This window comes from Notolabrus celidotus, chromosome 6 (assembly GCF_009762535.1).
Source record: "Notolabrus celidotus isolate fNotCel1 chromosome 6, fNotCel1.pri, whole genome shotgun sequence".
NCBI lineage: Eukaryota > Metazoa > Chordata > Actinopteri > Labriformes > Labridae > Notolabrus > Notolabrus celidotus.
In genome coordinates, this window is record NC_048277.1 from 25,103,572 (window position 1) to 25,119,473 (window position 15,902).

General features: G+C 40.4%; 2 protein-coding genes across 5 annotated transcripts; one reads left to right on the top strand and one right to left on the bottom strand.

Moving 5' to 3' along the window:
- Window positions 1-3,672: 3,672 nt before the first annotated feature.
- LOC117814825 (synaptotagmin-4-like) lies at window positions 3,673-6,266 on the top strand. The gene is made up of 4 exons (XM_034686369.1): window positions 3,673-4,044; window positions 4,514-4,670; window positions 5,449-5,609; window positions 5,733-6,266. The coding sequence occupies exons 1-4, from the start codon at window positions 3,676-3,678 to the stop codon at window positions 5,877-5,879; spliced, it is 834 nt and encodes a 277-aa protein (XP_034542260.1). The 5' UTR covers window positions 3,673-3,675; the 3' UTR covers window positions 5,880-6,266.
- Window positions 6,267-6,493: 227 nt separating this feature from the next.
- LOC117814537 (putative leucine-rich repeat-containing protein DDB_G0290503) lies at window positions 6,494-13,541 on the bottom strand. Of its 4 annotated transcripts, none has more exons than XM_034685933.1 (20): window positions 13,404-13,541; window positions 12,974-13,132; window positions 12,828-12,892; window positions 12,453-12,738; window positions 12,227-12,291; window positions 11,998-12,133; window positions 11,770-11,895; window positions 11,551-11,676; window positions 11,371-11,475; window positions 11,131-11,289; window positions 10,825-11,054; window positions 10,468-10,732; window positions 10,149-10,242; window positions 9,959-10,001; window positions 9,781-9,850; window positions 9,537-9,635; window positions 8,316-8,438; window positions 8,086-8,208; window positions 7,100-7,166; window positions 6,494-6,837 (listed from the first exon to the last, which is right to left on the bottom strand). In XM_034685933.1, the coding sequence occupies exons 2-20, from the start codon at window positions 13,052-13,054 to the stop codon at window positions 6,614-6,616; spliced, it is 2,487 nt and encodes an 828-aa protein (XP_034541824.1). In that variant the 5' UTR covers window positions 13,055-13,132; window positions 13,404-13,541; the 3' UTR covers window positions 6,494-6,613. The 4 variants fall into 4 exon arrangements, with proteins under 4 accessions (XP_034541824.1, XP_034541821.1, XP_034541822.1 ...); XM_034685930.1 differs by having other exon boundaries at window positions 13,421-13,527; XM_034685931.1 differs by having other exon boundaries at window positions 10,149-10,239; window positions 13,404-13,512.
- Between the last annotated feature and the right edge of the window lie 2,361 nt (window positions 13,542-15,902).

The following is a 15,902-nucleotide window of genomic DNA, read 5'->3' on the forward strand; positions in this document are numbered from 1 at the left end:
TCTCTTTTTTGCATTGTCAAATTGTAAACCCTTTTTTTATGTTCCATAGACTGTATAAAAGAATAGATGGAACAACAGTTATCTTGTGGGAGCTCCTCCTGGTGACTGGCTGCAGTATACTGTAGGTCTTGAAGCCTGCAAAGATTTCAACTTGGTAGTGGTAGTGCTTGCTTGTTTCGATCTTTTCATTCTGCCATTTTGATGTAAAAGCACACCTTAAACTACAGTTTGAGGAAAGCATTTCATTTCCATCTCACATTTAAAGTCTATGTTTGAGATTTGAACCCAGAACTGTTTGATTGAAAGGCAGCATTCCTATCCACCACATAACAGGGCTGCTCAGCAGTGCTGGCCTTTTTGTTAGTTTCATTTCATGGTAGTTCAAAGCCCAGTTCAGAATTCAGTGAGGTGAAAGCATGTCAATGCCATCTAACAATCCCCTGTCTGGGATTTGAACTCAGCATCATTTAATTTGAAGGTGGCAGACCAAACCACCACACTACTGTGTCAGCTGTCAGTGCTGCCTTGTAAGGTTTTATGTATTTTGTAGTTTAAAATCATGGACCACATTCTGGTCGGAGAAAGCTTGAGCACTATAGTTTCACATTGATAGGTCCAAGTCTTGATTTGAACACTGAAACAGCAGTGCTTACCATTGTGCCAGTACAACACCAAGCCGATATCACTTGTAGGTCAATTGGTTTTCTAGTACATTTTGGTAGATCAAAATTTTGGACCACATTCCAGTAGGAGAAAGCCAGATTACTTTTTTCCACACAGAAAAGCTCCAGCCTAGATTCATTTTCAGCTTACTTTCGGCTTGGTCCAGCTTACCAAGAGTGCTACCCACCACACTTACATCCCTACTTGCAGTACTTACTCATGGGGGTTCCTAACTATCCATTTCACTCTGGTAGTTAGAAAATCGTAGTCCCCTGTGGAGAGGGACATTTTTGTAATTTAGGGTTAATTTAGTTTCCATTTCTGTCTGGGTGTTTAAAATAAAGGTTCAAACTCCTGTCGGAGAAAGTTACAACACTCCAGCTCCATTTGGGAGAGCCCTGGCTTAGATTGGAACGTTGACCCTTCTGTTGAGAGGTGAAGGAACTACCCACCACACTATAAGGCTACCTTGCAGTCCTAACTTATTTAGCATAACTTAGTTTTCATATCAAACACACAAAATCTAGGTCAACACTTAAGTTGGAGAAAGCCAAAGCAGTTCACTCCAAACAAGAAGGCCCTGTCTTGGATTGGAACCCTCTTCCCTTCCACTGTGAGACAGCATGTTACTTGCACCTTAGTAGTCAAAGTAGATATGAATTGACAAGATATGAGTAAGACAAGATGCCACCCCTACAAAAGTCTGTGCCCCAGTTTGGCTTGCTCATTCACAAAAGTCTGGTTCCACCCCTCCAAGTGAGGGTAGTATTCTCTCCTATAAACCTGTTACACAGTATTTAAAGTTCACATGGTTTTGGATCCAAAAACATGTTAATTTGATCTTCACCTCGACACCCCTGTTTGTAATATCTGTCTTAAAGAATCTTAACTGTTAAATGTTATGTTTTTTTTATTGCAAATTGTTCATTGGTTTCACAAAATGTGTTTTACATCACATTGCATTGATTAGGCAAATAATATAAAAATGAAATGATGTGTGGAAAATGTCTGGATTCATAGTGAATTCCTGAACCATGCTGCAGACCTGCAACAGAAGCTGCTCTAATGGAGATAAGAGCTCATGGGTCACAGGGTGGACGCGGGCGGATGAGCTGCAGGATTTACTCTTCCTCTTTGTCACTGCTGCATCGGCATCTGGATCACTGCAGAAGAAAGATGCTGCAGGCACGATTTAAAAGGAATTATGAAGTGGATCTCCGCCCACGGTCCCATCCGTCAGGGAAGGACAATACTGGTCATGTCACTGTACAGATGGGGAAATCACTATCCTGGTATAAAGACTGGAATAATGCAACGGGAAGAAAGCAAGAGGATTTTTTTTAAAGCTTTCACCAGCAAAGACATTTGTAATTCCTAAACTTTAACTTTGTCATCCTAAAGGGCGTCCATCTTGTCCCAGAAGGATGCAATGTGGGGATTTTGTCACATATATTATTGCTCAGACCTTAAACTACTGATTACAGATATGTTTCAAAAGGATCCACATGATGACAACAATGGCTTTGATTGATCCTGTGAGGCAGAACTACGTTGGGAGATATTTTCAGGACTGAAAGCCTGAATGTGTTGTTTTAAGACAAGCAAGTGATCTTCTTCAATGGGATCGTTGGGCTTGTACTTGCAGATCTTTTGAAACAGGCTTGGAAGGACCTTCAGCCCTTGATTATCACCATGCCTTACCAAGATGAAGAGTACCCAGATCAGCCTCTGTGGCAGTCTGTGCTGCTCTTCTGCTGTAAGGGGATGATTGAGGGCATCATGGTCATCCTCTTCTTCTGGCTTCTGGTGCAGGTCCTTTTCACCAAACAACTAGAAGGTATGCTGAAGAAAAAAATCCCCTTTTTTAGGTTAAAGATAAACACTTGTGTTCATATTTAGTAACAAAAACATTATAAGGAAATTTATTTTAAATGCCTAAGTGCTCATAGTAGTTTATCTTCTCATAAACACAGGCTGCTGAGATATTTATACCACAAATGATGCAGTTGTGAGGGTTAAATTCCACATTTCTGTGAAAACTAATGCAATTTTCATTTGTTATCAATTCTAACACACATCAGGTTTTAACATAGATTTTTGCACTGATCAAGACTGCTGTTCTCATTTTTTCTGTATAAAACAAGCTAATCAAAAAATCAAGTCCTCACTGCCTTAGAAGTTATTATAACAAAAAGCAACTATTTCTTAAATGTACACACAGGTATCTGCTTGTTGCTTAAAGGCAGACTTGACAGCATGTAGCCAAATTGAGAAATATTACATGTAAGTTGTTCCAGTCTTGCTGTCTGATTGATGTTATTATTCTTTCTCTGATCTTAATCCACTGTTATTCTTCTGTCTACAGTTCACCTCCAAATCCTTCTTTTAGTTGGACTGATTGTTTTCTGTCTATGTTTGCTCCTGGGATGTTGTATTTGTTGGAGCAAAAGTCAGATGTGTGTCACGAAACACAAAGATCCGGTGTCGTCAGCACAGTCCCCTGCTGAACCTTTGACCATTGCTCAGAGCCCACCTCCCTCTGCTGTGACCACAGCATCCAGAAAGCATTACGAGGAGCTGGATGGAGACGTGCTTGAGTACCCCTCCACCTTCACCAGCCCTGACTTTTCTCAGGGTGAATTTCCCTCTATGCAATTCGCTCACCAGGCTCAAGCTGCTTCTGAACAGAAGGAGCAGCCAAAGTGTTATTTTTCACTGCGTCGCTTTAGTACACCTCCACTGACAGCTCCTTTTTATAGACCTATAGATCACAGCCATGCTTCCCTGCCTGTCTTTCCCAAGCTGGGACTGTTGGCTAAAACCCGTAAGGCCCTTCAGAGGCACTGCACAGTGACTGGAAGTTTATCTTATAATGAACACAGTAGGCTCACCAGCTCGGGAGCTGTGTCTCCATCTATCCCTGAAGTACATATCCCATTGGCTCCACTCAACTATGGCTCCAATGCAATCTGTCAACAGCCAACATTACCAAAACCCTGCCTCCATTTCACTATGGCCTTCTCTCCAGAGCAGCAAACCTTGGCAGTCTCCATCCTCAGCCTGATTGGGACGCCTCACAAACTGGAGGACTTGTCTGTGCTGGGCAGCCTGCAGCCCCTGTACCCGTGCCCCATACAGGCCTCCGTCCAGAGAGGCCTCGGTCCTGAGAGCCCCAGCCTGCTGCTGCTTCTAAAGGTGAGCTCGGAGAAGGAGCTCCAGAAGTGTGTGCTGAGGATAGCCATATACACACGGGAGCCACCCAGCTTGAGAGGCAGCACACTGGGTGAAGTGGAGGCTGAATGTAGAGGGAGAGACTGGAGAGCAGAGAATCCATTTCACTTCACCAAAGAGCTTAACCCAAACAAGTGGAATCTGAAAAAGGTAAAAGTGTAATTAATCAATATTTTTTATAGTCCAGCTACAAAGAAATGTAACTACCTGTTAGGGAGCAACAGCATCTGTTCTTGGGCACCTATTGACCCCCCATATGAGAACTTTTAGGACTTGAACTTTACAGTTAAGCACAGATTGTGGACTCTATGGTCAAGAATGAAAAATGTGTGTCTTGATCAAAAAGCAGCTTCCCCCACACCTGTTGTATGAGCCTTTATTGCTGGATGGTTAGTTGAAACTATTGGCTGAAATAAGATGAGTCAACAAATGGTTGTCTGTGTTTTCGCCTGTCTTGTGTAATCTTATGTATGATTTGCTGTGTCTCGTGGTTGTATGTTTTCTGTAGTCTGTACAGTAAAACGTATCTGATTTTTTTCTTTGTTTACAAAAGATTTGAGCTGTATTTCCATCTGTGAAGTTTCACTCTCTGCTCTTTGAACTCTTGCCCTGACTCCAGAGTCTGATCTCCCAGGATGCACTGGTGTGTAAGGGGCTTAGCTGTCCTCCACAGATCTTCATCCTGCTCCAGTATCAGACTCTTGCACATCGCATCAAAGCCACGGTCCTCAGAGCGGACAACCTGGATGACCTTGCTCGCACGTCTCCAGAAGCCGGTAAAATCAGCATCTATCATGATTTAACTTTGACAAGAATGTAAACTTGTTAAAAGAGATCCCACAAGATCATCATGTACAGAGACATTATGTAAGCATGCGTGGGACATTTGCCACTCAAGGGCAGAGGTAAAATAATTCCCTATGTTTGCTTTTAATGTTTAGGAGATTAAATGATGTCTTACAGGACCCGAATGCTGCAGGAGATCATCCCTTTTTTAATGACATTGTGCTTTAATCCTTTGCTACTCACAATCCTCAGGAAAATGTTCCAATCTCATCTGGATCTCTGATCTGACAAATCTAATCTTTGTTTGCATTAGTCAGTCAGTCAGTCTGTCAGTCTGTCTGTCTGTCTGTCTGTCTGTCTGGGCATTACATTTTATATCAGGGAAACACATGCACCATGTCATTTTATGTTTCTAACTATTTCATTCACAGTATGTCACATACATCTGTTTGGATAACCACTTCTTGTTTAATAAAAGATTATGAAAGTATCTTTTATGAATATTTAGACTTCAGAATAACCATTCATTATTTCTTTTTTTTTTTAATTTTAGCTCCATATTTTACAGTTTTTGTGTTTGTCAACTTAAGTTTGGGCAGCATTTCAATCTGATTCCTGTCTTATGATAATACAGAATAAAGTGCCACCCTGTAGTTAGCGTGGTTGTAAAAAATAACAAAGTCCCATCTTTCCAGCCTCTGTTTGACCTCAGTTTATATGTTTAATAGCAATGCTTTGATATATATTTTCTGTAATCCCTCTGCATAGAATACCGGGTGGTGGTCAATCTACATCATGAAGGCAGTGTGATCAGCCGCAGTGAGACTAAAGCAGCCTCCTGTACAGTGTGGAATGCTTCTTTCCTCTTTGACTTGCCTCCAGGAGACATCTGTCAGCTGACGCTTATGTTGGAGTTTTTAATCATGCAGGTAAATATCACAATTGCAAGCTCACAAACACAGAATTAAGCCCTTTTTCTGAATAAACACATTTATTTGTTGTTTTAGTACCTGATTTAAAATCCATAAAACTGCCACTTTTTCTTTTGACAGAATCGGGTCCTTTCGGATTGTAAAGTTCTTGGTCAAGTCCTTATTGGTGCAGAGGCTGCAGATGCAGGACGAGCTCACTGGAGGGATATGTGTAGCCTGCAGGTGGAGCAGGCACGTTGGCACACTGTGCAACCTGAGCCTCTGTAAAGCTCTGACAAATGTGTGCTGAACAGTTGAGATCACCTCTGCCATGAAGTGAACACAGCTTATGACTCAATTTGTACCTCAAATGATGTGTTTACTGACATTGCAGGCATAATGGTGCAAATACATATTTACAATGGCCTTATTTTAATGTTCCAAACTGTGTTTGTTTTCTAGAGGAACATACTGTAAGAGCATTAAATGTCCTCATGAATGTAACAATGAGGGTCCAGAGTTTGTGTGCAGAACAAAGTACTTGTTCATGTTTTGGGGCGAACTTCTATATGTTGTTCGATTTAGCAGGATGTATTGACAATTTCTTCAATATCTTTCAAAGTAAAGGGAACAAAGAAATTCAATTAAATAAAGAAATAATTCTGTGATTTTAAAACTGTAACAATAATGGAAGAACCATATCAGGTCAAATCACATAAATAAAATACTTGTATTAACACTGTTGTCTGAGGTATCATTATCAAATTGTTGATCATGTATTTTACTGTCTTTGTACTTTTATGTAGATTTACCTCACAAAAACATCACAAAATATTTAACTAGTATTTCAAAAGCATCTGCCAAATATCAGCAATGAAGAATCTCATATTTTAATCATTGTGGTGAATGAGTCTTTTCTTTTTTATTCCAGTAAAAGCATACAGTATGAGCTAAAGGACACACAATTTAATAATAGAGCATAGAGCAAGCATCACCAAGAGCTGAAGTATTAATCAAACACATCATTTATCTACTCCATCCTCTGCATCTTCATCAGGGCTACAGATGTCAATAACCTCAGCCAGGAATATTCCATCCGGGTAGAATGGAGGTGGTCTCTTCTGCTGCAGGCTGCTCTCAGCTGAATAATTTGGCATGTTTGGCACTTTGACATCAGAGGGCGTGTCTGATAGTTTTTCTGCAGTCTGCAGACAAGCGTGTACTGGCTGCTTGCATCTTAGTGCAGCTAAATAAGATGGAAAATTACACAAAAGTTAAGATTTCAAAATGTCAAATAAGGAAAGAATAAGGGAAAGGATTCAGGATAAAGGACTTATTCACCAGTGGTTCAGAGCATGATATTTGGCTGCACAACATGCTCCAAATAATTCAGTATTGTTAGCTTTTTTGAAGAGATATCCCTGTTTTAGGTAAACAATAATCACAGACCGCTTCACAGCACATCTACACTAATCATTATTACACCATTATAACATGAGGAACTTCACCTTGCAGCAGTTTCTCATGTTTTGCCTTCAGATTGATGATTCCTGCCCCCATAGTGTGATCAAACATCTGGCAGAGGAAAGAATAGTTTCAAATCTGTCATAGCTTTGTCATATCAGGCACTAATGGCCTTCCTTGTAAATACTTCAAGTATATATTCAAAGTAATGCTTTCTGAAAACTGGTTTTGCAGATTGGAGATTTTACATGACTGGTTCTTGTGTCTTTTTGATACTGATAGTTTTGATATTGGTAAAATTATAACTTTTAAGACCTTAATCTTTTGTCACACACTCAATTTGGGGATTTTTTTCTCAGATTTTCTAATTTAGTTTCAAAAATAAAAGATGCCCACTACTTGTAAAACTTTTGGACAAACTTAGTATGGTCTTTTCATCGTGTAAACTGACTATTTCTCTGGTGTCATCTCTGCTTACAGGCTGCAGCTGTAACTCTTTCCTATCCTCTTATAGCTGAGTCAGATGTGTTACTCCTCAGTTTCAAATCCGATTATTCACATAGTGGAAGGAGTCATATGTCAGATTACAGCTGAACAATGTTTAAAGTGGACAGATACCTCTCCCTGTATGCTCTTTCATTAAAGCAGAAGCTGGGATTAGTCCGAATGTACTCTATGTGTGACTGTATGTAATGAATAAATGTGTGAGTAGTTTGATTAATTTAAGATGTAATCTGCATGCAAAGATTATGCCATTTATGATATTAATTTGCATGAGTTTCAGATGCAACATCAACATCTGTGAAGCCATATGAGTGCGGGAATATGAATACACTGACTGTTTTCTGAGTGGTGTTGTGGCCGGCTCATACTCTTGACAGCCAAGTGAAGTGATAGGGCATAAAAACAAGTTGACCCCACAAATGCATACACTATTTAGGCTGTTTGTGTATGTACTGCTTACAAATTAAACATGCTATTTAGTGTTAATTCAAGCATTCATGTGTTGGCTTGGGTTGAGAAATTGTACCTCGGTTGACAGTTTTGTCAGCGCTCCATCCTCCCCTCCTGAACAATCACTGCTCTCCTCGTCCTCCTCAAACACCGGCATCAAACCTGAGCCATGCTGCCAGATCCCCCTGTCCCCTGCTTTCTGAATGAGCATCATGAAACAAGACATGTTCATTGTGTACATATTCATGTTAGATAAAACCATGATGATTCTCATATGTTGTCATTACTGATTAACAAACTTCTTACCCTCATGGCTTTAGCAGTTTGGAACCGGTCCTGTGGGGATGGGACTCCTGTCTGAGCTCCTCCTGAGCTGTTGTCAACTGTTTGAACCTCCTTTTCTTCTCGCTCCTTAAACAGACTTTTTAACTACAAACATAATCAGAAAAACAGCCGGTTTGATAAAGCACTCGAGCTGCCCTACAAATTATACTCAAGAAGACAGAACTAACAAGAGGTCATTCATAATAGCTATAATCATCTTTTCTAGTTAGCTGTAAGCATTTGTTCAATGGAGGAAGGAATGAGTAAAAGTACCACAACAAAATGGATATGCTTTTAAATAAAAAAAATCTGAACAGGCAAATTGACTATATTAAAAATATTAGCAACCCGGCACCAGTTTAGCTCAGCTGTTAAATTGCACTCCCTGTACAGAGGCTACAGCCCCACATTGACCACCCACTGCCCCTTATCCACCATTGTTTCCTTTACTCTGTGCCTCGTTTCTGACTCTGTCCATTTTCCTCCCTCTCATTAAAATTATGAAAAGAAATGAAAAATGATCTGGTGAAATAACTTTGTTGGTACTAAAGCCTTCTACTAAAGTAAAAGCAGGCTGCTCAATATGAAGGGTTTTACTTCTATGCCTTCTTAAAAGTAGGCAGAGAAATAGAAGAATCAGAGCAAAAGAAACACTGTGGTAGGCCCAAATCTTAAACAATACCATGCTTTATAATTGTACAGTTTTATTAATCTGAACCTTAAAGTAGCAGGTTTACTGATGGGGGAACGTCCACACTTGGCCGCTTATTGGAAGTAGTAACTTGAAAGAAAAATAAATTCAGTGTAAGTACCTCAAATTGTGCTTAAATGTGGTCCAATATTTTTGTCAAATTTATCTTTGACCTGATGATAGCACTAAAAAGGAGTCAGATTGTTCTGATATTTTGTGGGGAACATTGATGTTTTTGTTCTTAGTTTCTAAAATATTACTAAACTCTCTAAAGTATTTTGCTGTCAAAACCACACATTTCAATACTGCTGGCCCTGGAGAAAAGGTCAGACTTTGAAGTGTATGGGGATTCATCCTCTGTGGAACACGAGTGTCTATATTCAATATCATGGTCAATCCACAACATTTCTGAACTCACACAGAAAACAAATAGAGACATTACCTTCCATAAAGCCTCCTGCTGGATAAAATAGTTCAACTGAAATCTTGGCATCATGCACTTTGTTTAGTACCTGCTCAGTGACTAGCCTCCTCTGTTGGTCGGTCTCTGGATCAGTTGTACAGACAGTTGTATCCTTTATGCTTTCCCCCGATGATTTCTCATCTTTGACCTGAAGACAAATTGTCTGTCTTTTATTATGTTCATAGAAACATCAATAGACCATCTGAAGAGGGCTGTTTTTATGAACATGTTTACTATACATGTTTACATAAACTGCATATATACTGTTCGGCGAGGCAGGAACACTTCGTTACCTGAGGGGTTTTGTTTTGGTTGGTCTGGGAGTCTGATGGTGCTTCCCTTAACAAAGAGGATTCTGATAAGCTGATAAACAGACAGAGTACAGATGAGAGACACAGGCAACAGAATTTCATTTGTAGAATTTGCTGATGGTGCATTTTGAAAATGAAATTCTTATTCAAATCTGCTCACTCTGTTACTGCCTCTGCATCCTGAGTCTGCACGGCTTCACCACCTGTTAAAACAGTCACAGCAGTTGAATGCCCCCTAGTGTTTAAAAAATAAAATAACTTAATTTTCCCATGAGAAATGGACTGCTGCTGTAATCAAATAGTAATCTTTCCGAGAGTGTTGCACTGTTCAGAAGTATGATAACCCTTACCTTTATGTCCATGAAGCTGCACCTGATCCCTGCTCCTCTCTGGCTCTGGTTCACATACAACAACCTGAACCCTCAGCAGTGAGTCAGATTCCTTCTGGTGACAGTGGGTGAATGAGATTAGTTAATACTGGCATGTACTTCCTCTACCATTGGTGTATTAATGTGGTGTGAATGGGTGAATGTGACATGTAATGTAAAAGAGCTTTGTGTGGTCAGATGACTAGAGAAAGTGCTTTTAAAAAATAGTACTTTAATAGTTTTTTATCTTATCTTGTGCTTGGAACTGACATTAAACTAAAGGGAATGGAAAAGAACGCACCCCGTTTCTGAAGTTGTTCTTTTTGAGTTCTCCCAGCTCCTCCTGTGTGGCCTGCAGGGTCAAAGCCACCTTCTGCCACTTCTCAGTCCAATGTGAGGTCATGGCTTTCTGTCCCTCTATGGCCTGGACTCTCAATGCATCTTGCCTCTTATACTCTTCCTCCTGCACCTGTAGCTTTTCCTCCTTCTCAAGGACCTCTGCCTCCAGACGCAAGCACTGATCCTGCAGTTTCACTTTTTCTGATTCCAATGTTTCCACTGATTCTCTGGAAAGAGTGTGAGTATTTCATTAGAAAGAAGAATGTTAGTTCATGCTTAATTTTGGAATATAAAGAATGGCTGATGAGTGCAGTCTCACTTGAGCTGGCAGCACTTTTCTATAATCTCTGTTAGCTCTTCATGTCCACTTTCACTCATTTTACTGAGCAGTTTGTCTTCTTCTCTGACAAGCTGAGAGCATTCTGACTTCAGCTCTGTGGTCTGTTTGGAGAGGATGTCTCTCTCTGCTGTCATCTCCTGCAGCTCGTACTGTGATGTCGTCAGTTTCTGATTCATCATTTCAAGCTTATGTGTCAGCTTTTCATTGACCTGTTAAGGCCACAACATGAATCATTTAATACAGACTTCAGAAAAATAATAATTTAACAAAATAAAAGAGTTTCACCTCTCTGAGAGCCTTTGAGTCCTCTCTCATCTGATCTGTTTCCTCATCCTGTTTGTTGTTGTTGTTGGAATCAGAGTCCTCACATCCCTCTGAACCCTTTTGGGCCCTCTTCAGCTGCAGGTCGAGGACCTTGTTCCTCTGGTGCAGATCTGCTTTTTCCTGAACCAAACACATGCAAAAAAACGTAATACTCAATCTTAGATACCACAGACATTGCTGTTAAATATACAAATATGATACCTTGATCAGTGCATCTTTCTCAGACTGATCCTCTGCCTGTTTGCTCTTCATTTCTTTTATATTATCCTCCAGTTTTATCACTTGAGTCAGCAGGGTGGCTTTGTCCTGAGAAGAATAACATATTCAAGCTGCAATTCTCTTTATAAAGCTTTGTAATATCAAGTTAGAAAAGAGACTGACCAGGCATGCTTGGCTGATCTTGTTGTTAGCGTCACTCAGCTGTTCCTGAACTTCAGACTGACTCTGCCTCGTGTTGCTGAGCCTCTGGTTCATCTCTTCGATTTGATTCAACAGCGTTCTCTGTATCTATGGTACACAGCAGACACTGTAACCACAGTATCTTGTATAAAAGGGAATACAATTTGAATGTAAATATTTCCCTCCAGCTCTTTTTCTGACCTCTGCTGAATTCTGGAGTTTCTGGAGCGCCTGTTTTCGTTCTTCTTCTTGTGTCTTCGCCCTTGCCTCAGCTTCTTTCAGAGCCTCTCTAAGCTTATGCAGCTCTGAATCAACCCTCTGACTATCCTGAATAAAAAACCCATGTGTAAAAGCAATGTTTGGCAATGACAAGTACAGAAAAATACAATTAATGGATCGTAAAAAAATCTGTATTTAAAGTTTACACACCTGCCTGTTTGGGTCTTCTTGACTCAATGGAAAAATATTGCTGAATGATGCAAAAGTTTTCTCTTCTGTTTGATCACTGCCTCCTCTTCCCATACTAGACCTCATTTGCAACAGCTCCTTCTCCAGCTGTATGACCCTTGAGAGTGAATTTAACAAGACAAGGAATTTCAATCTTGTTCACGGCTATTCAGATTTCCCTTTTCCTCTTTTTTGTTTTCACTGCACTTACTTGTCATGAAGCTGTCCTCGCTGCCGACTGATTTCATACTGGGAAAATTCAGCGGACTCCTTCTCCTGATCAAGAGATAATGTGATAATAAGAAACAGCAATTTAAACACGTCACACAACATTCCAAGGCAGAAAAGTGACATTCCAGTTTCCAAAACATCTGGTGACAAGGAGGGACAAATATCCAAAAAGGTAGATTATAATCTATATTTCCTCTTTCACTCACCTGATGTTTAATGTCATGGAGATGTGCAGCAGTTTTGTTATAACTTAGCTGTGAGTTTTTGTTTCTTAGCCCACTGAGCTGGCTGTCCAGACGCTCATGAGCATCCTGCATCCATTGTCCCACTTCAGCCTGTCTGAAGCTTCGTTCACCTCTGGCAGCCCTCAGTTCAGACCCTGGAGATGGAGGAAAGGGCCATGTCCCAGCCTCAGGCTCCAGATGGGACAACGACTGCCACTTCCGCAGACCTGGGTCGTTCTGTCTGAAGCTACCAGTGCTCCCACATGTGCTTTAATCAGACAGAACTTATTACATCCTTAACTTGGAAATTAATAGTACTGTTGTCTCTTTTCAACTGTAAAAACTCTACCCTCTTACCTTGTGTTGACTTTGGACAGAAACCCTGTCCCAGAGACAGCTGCCATGCCACTCCATGCTGAGGTCTAGAAGAGAAAAGCATGTATCTTAAAACAACTGTTTGTGAACCTGTTGGAACAGAAAAAAAGAACATATCTGAGTCTCACCTGGGCTGCAAAGCGAGATCTTGTGTCCCACATGTCGAGGTCTGAAAACGGACTCGAACTTCTGCATGATGGTCTGAACATATTGGAGCGTCTTCCTCAGTCCAAGTGCTTACCTTCCTCTGTATGAGAGATGTTTCGGTCCTCATCTCCCACACATATCTGCCCGGGTGACAGGGGTAGATTTTCACACAAAGGTGGCTGGTGGCGACTGTGGCTATTCTTGGATCATGTGTCTTGATATTTCCATTGCTTGCTTGATGATCAACAACTAGTTTTAACACGGTCTGATCATTAAAGTGTGTATGTGAACTAATGCAACATTTAATCTTATTATAGGTTTGTTAAATACACCTTTTTCTACTCTTAAATATCTGATAAAATCTATTCAAATATGATTAAATGGCTGGAGTTTGCCAAATATGACACTTACACTTGGTCTGCCAGTACCTTGCTGCCGAGATTCTCCCCTGTCTACTGACAATGCTCACTTAATCTGCTCGTAAACCCCACACAGCTTTGATTGCAAGCTTTTCAGTGTACAGCCCTTGAACTGGATATCCATGGTAACCCATATACACAGGGGGGGGGGGTCATGTGCTTACACTTCTGGGATCGTCTCCACATGATCTCACTAAGTCTGCTGACGACTGTTTGTTGACATGAGTTGTTGAGAACATTTCCTAAACAGTGATACAAATAGCTTGTCTTTGATTAATTCTCCACAGCAGCCAATGTTCCGGTTGGATTAAAAGGCTATTGCTTGTCAACACAGAGGGAGAACTGCATTGTGTATTCTCTCTGAGGCAGGTGGTTTTTGAGGAATTAGGGTCTAATTGTTATCTAAGGATAAGCAACCATGTGATTAATTGTCAGGTTGTATCATGGTTATGTAGGCATAATAATATTCAGCAGCTCAGTGTGAAATACTGCATGCTACTGAGTAAATACAAAGATGTTCCTTTGCCTATGCATGGTTAGATCAAATTTCAGCTCAATCTTTAAAAAATATATTATCAGCTTAAATTAATCTTTAAACTGGTCTGAGTGTAATGCTTGCTGGAACGTTACAAATCAAACAAAGATCAAATGAACAATATAAACTCTGAAAACCAGCTCTGTATATGCTAATCCTAGGCCCAACCTCAAACCCCTAGCTCAGGGGTGTCAAACATACGGCCCCCGGGCCAAAACCGCCAGAAGTTCCAATCCGGCCCATGGGATGACTTAGCAAAGTGAAAAAATTACAGAGAAGACATTAACTGCAATTTTTCATTAAATGTAACTGCTGTTTCAAATTTTTCCTACAATCAAACAGCTGACAGAGGGCACCTGAATGGCACTCAGGGACTTTTTTTTCTCAAAGTGAGGAAAAAGAATATTTGCAGTTTGTATAATCCCATGGAAATTCATAGACTTTTTGGACCCCTGCATACAATAGTGTCCAAGCAAATTGTTCATGCTGAAGCTTGGGGGGGGGGGGGGGGGGGGGGGGGGGGGGGGGGGGTCCATAATAGTCAACTTTACCTTCTTCATTACTATAATCTTTCTGTTCTTTTACTGTGTGTCAGGTGAATGGGAAACCTGTATGCTTGGTGTGTTCGCAGCAGATCTCAGTGTTTGAAGAATATAACATTTGGCCCCACTTTCAGACTCAATTTGGTGAAATTTTCATTTTAGTTATTAAATGTGAACATATTCAGAATTTACTTTTTTGCACTAAAACAAAGGGAACAATTTTGAGTTTTTGTTATACATTGGTTATGTTATGATTGTACAGGTCCGGCCCACTTGAGATCAAATTGGGCTGTATGTGGCCCCTGAACTAAAATAAGTTTGACCCCCCCTGTCCTAGCAGCTACAAAAATGAGAAACTGGACACACTATCATGACAGCACATGCTGCCTGTAACATATTGTTGCATTAAACATTAAGAAAACAAATCTGCTTCCAATATGTTTTGTATGTATTTCATTACAATGTATATATTTGAACAAATGAAAAGGTCAGAAACTCAAAAAAATGGTCATCATGTTTGATATTTAACTGAAATCATGAACTATTTCAGGAGGAGACTACAACGGAAAGTCAGGACTGCAGAGAGGATCATCGGCGCCCCCTTGCCCTCCCTCCAGGACCTGTACTACTCCAGGATGAGGAAAAGGGCAGGCAAAATCCTCACAGACCCCTCTGACCCAGGTGACCACCTGATGACCTGCTGCCCATTGGCCGGCGCTTCAGAGCTCTGAGCACCAGAACATCCTGGCACCGGAGCACCTTCTTCCCTCAGGCTTTATCCCTCATGAACAATCACACTGTAAACCACTAAAGACTCCTGTGATACATCACTTACATGTGCAATCCTTAATTTCCAGTGCAATATCTTAACAACCACGTGCAATATTGTAATTTATTCTATAACATATCTTATTCATCCACTAAAATTTGCACTCTGGCTTAGGCTAATTCATTTATTTATGTTTTAAAAGTAATTCTATACCTTTCTTTGTACAGATAGTATTTTAATTTGTATTCTTATTTAGAATTTTTAAGGTTAATTTTTAGGTTTCTATATTTGTAGTGGCCATTTGTCATAAAAAACTCAAAGAATAATTAAAGTATTAAACTCAAACTTTAACTAAACTTAATCAAAGGGTCACTGATGCACCGTGGGGATGTGATGTACGCAGGCAAAAGAAGTCTAATGTCCATGCAAAAGTTCAGCGGTTTCCAATGGCTTATTTTGATGGCAAGCAAGCAAACAAAAGGAACAAAGAAAATCACAGCTCCTGCTGCCCCTCTTGCGCTGGTAAAAAAAACATAGGCCCACCCAGGTGCATGCCGGCCTTCTGCCACCTACCTAGCTAAATAACCTCAGGTGCCCACAGTTCCTAATTACCAAAGAAACAAAAACAAACAAAAGAAATACTAA

Coding starts and splice junctions, on each gene's coding strand:
- LOC117814537 (XM_034685933.1), bottom strand. CDS start 13,054: ATGTTCAGACCATCATGCAGAAGTTCGAGTCCGTTTTCAGACCTCGAC. Junction 12,739..12,827: donor CTGTCCAAAGTCAACACAAG/GTAAGAGGGTAG, acceptor GTCTGATTAAAG/CACATGTGGGAGCACTGGTA. Junction 9,851..9,958: donor GATGCAGAGGCAGTAACAGA/GTGAGCAGATTT, acceptor TCTGTTTATCAG/CTTATCAGAATCCTCTTTGT.
- LOC117814825 (XM_034686369.1), top strand. CDS start 3,676: ATGGCCTTCTCTCCAGAGCAGCAAACCTTGGCAGTCTCCATCCTCAGC. Junction 4,045..4,513: donor ACAAGTGGAATCTGAAAAAG/GTAAAAGTGTAA, acceptor CCCTGACTCCAG/AGTCTGATCTCCCAGGATGC. Junction 5,610..5,732: donor TGGAGTTTTTAATCATGCAG/GTAAATATCACA, acceptor TTCTTTTGACAG/AATCGGGTCCTTTCGGATTG.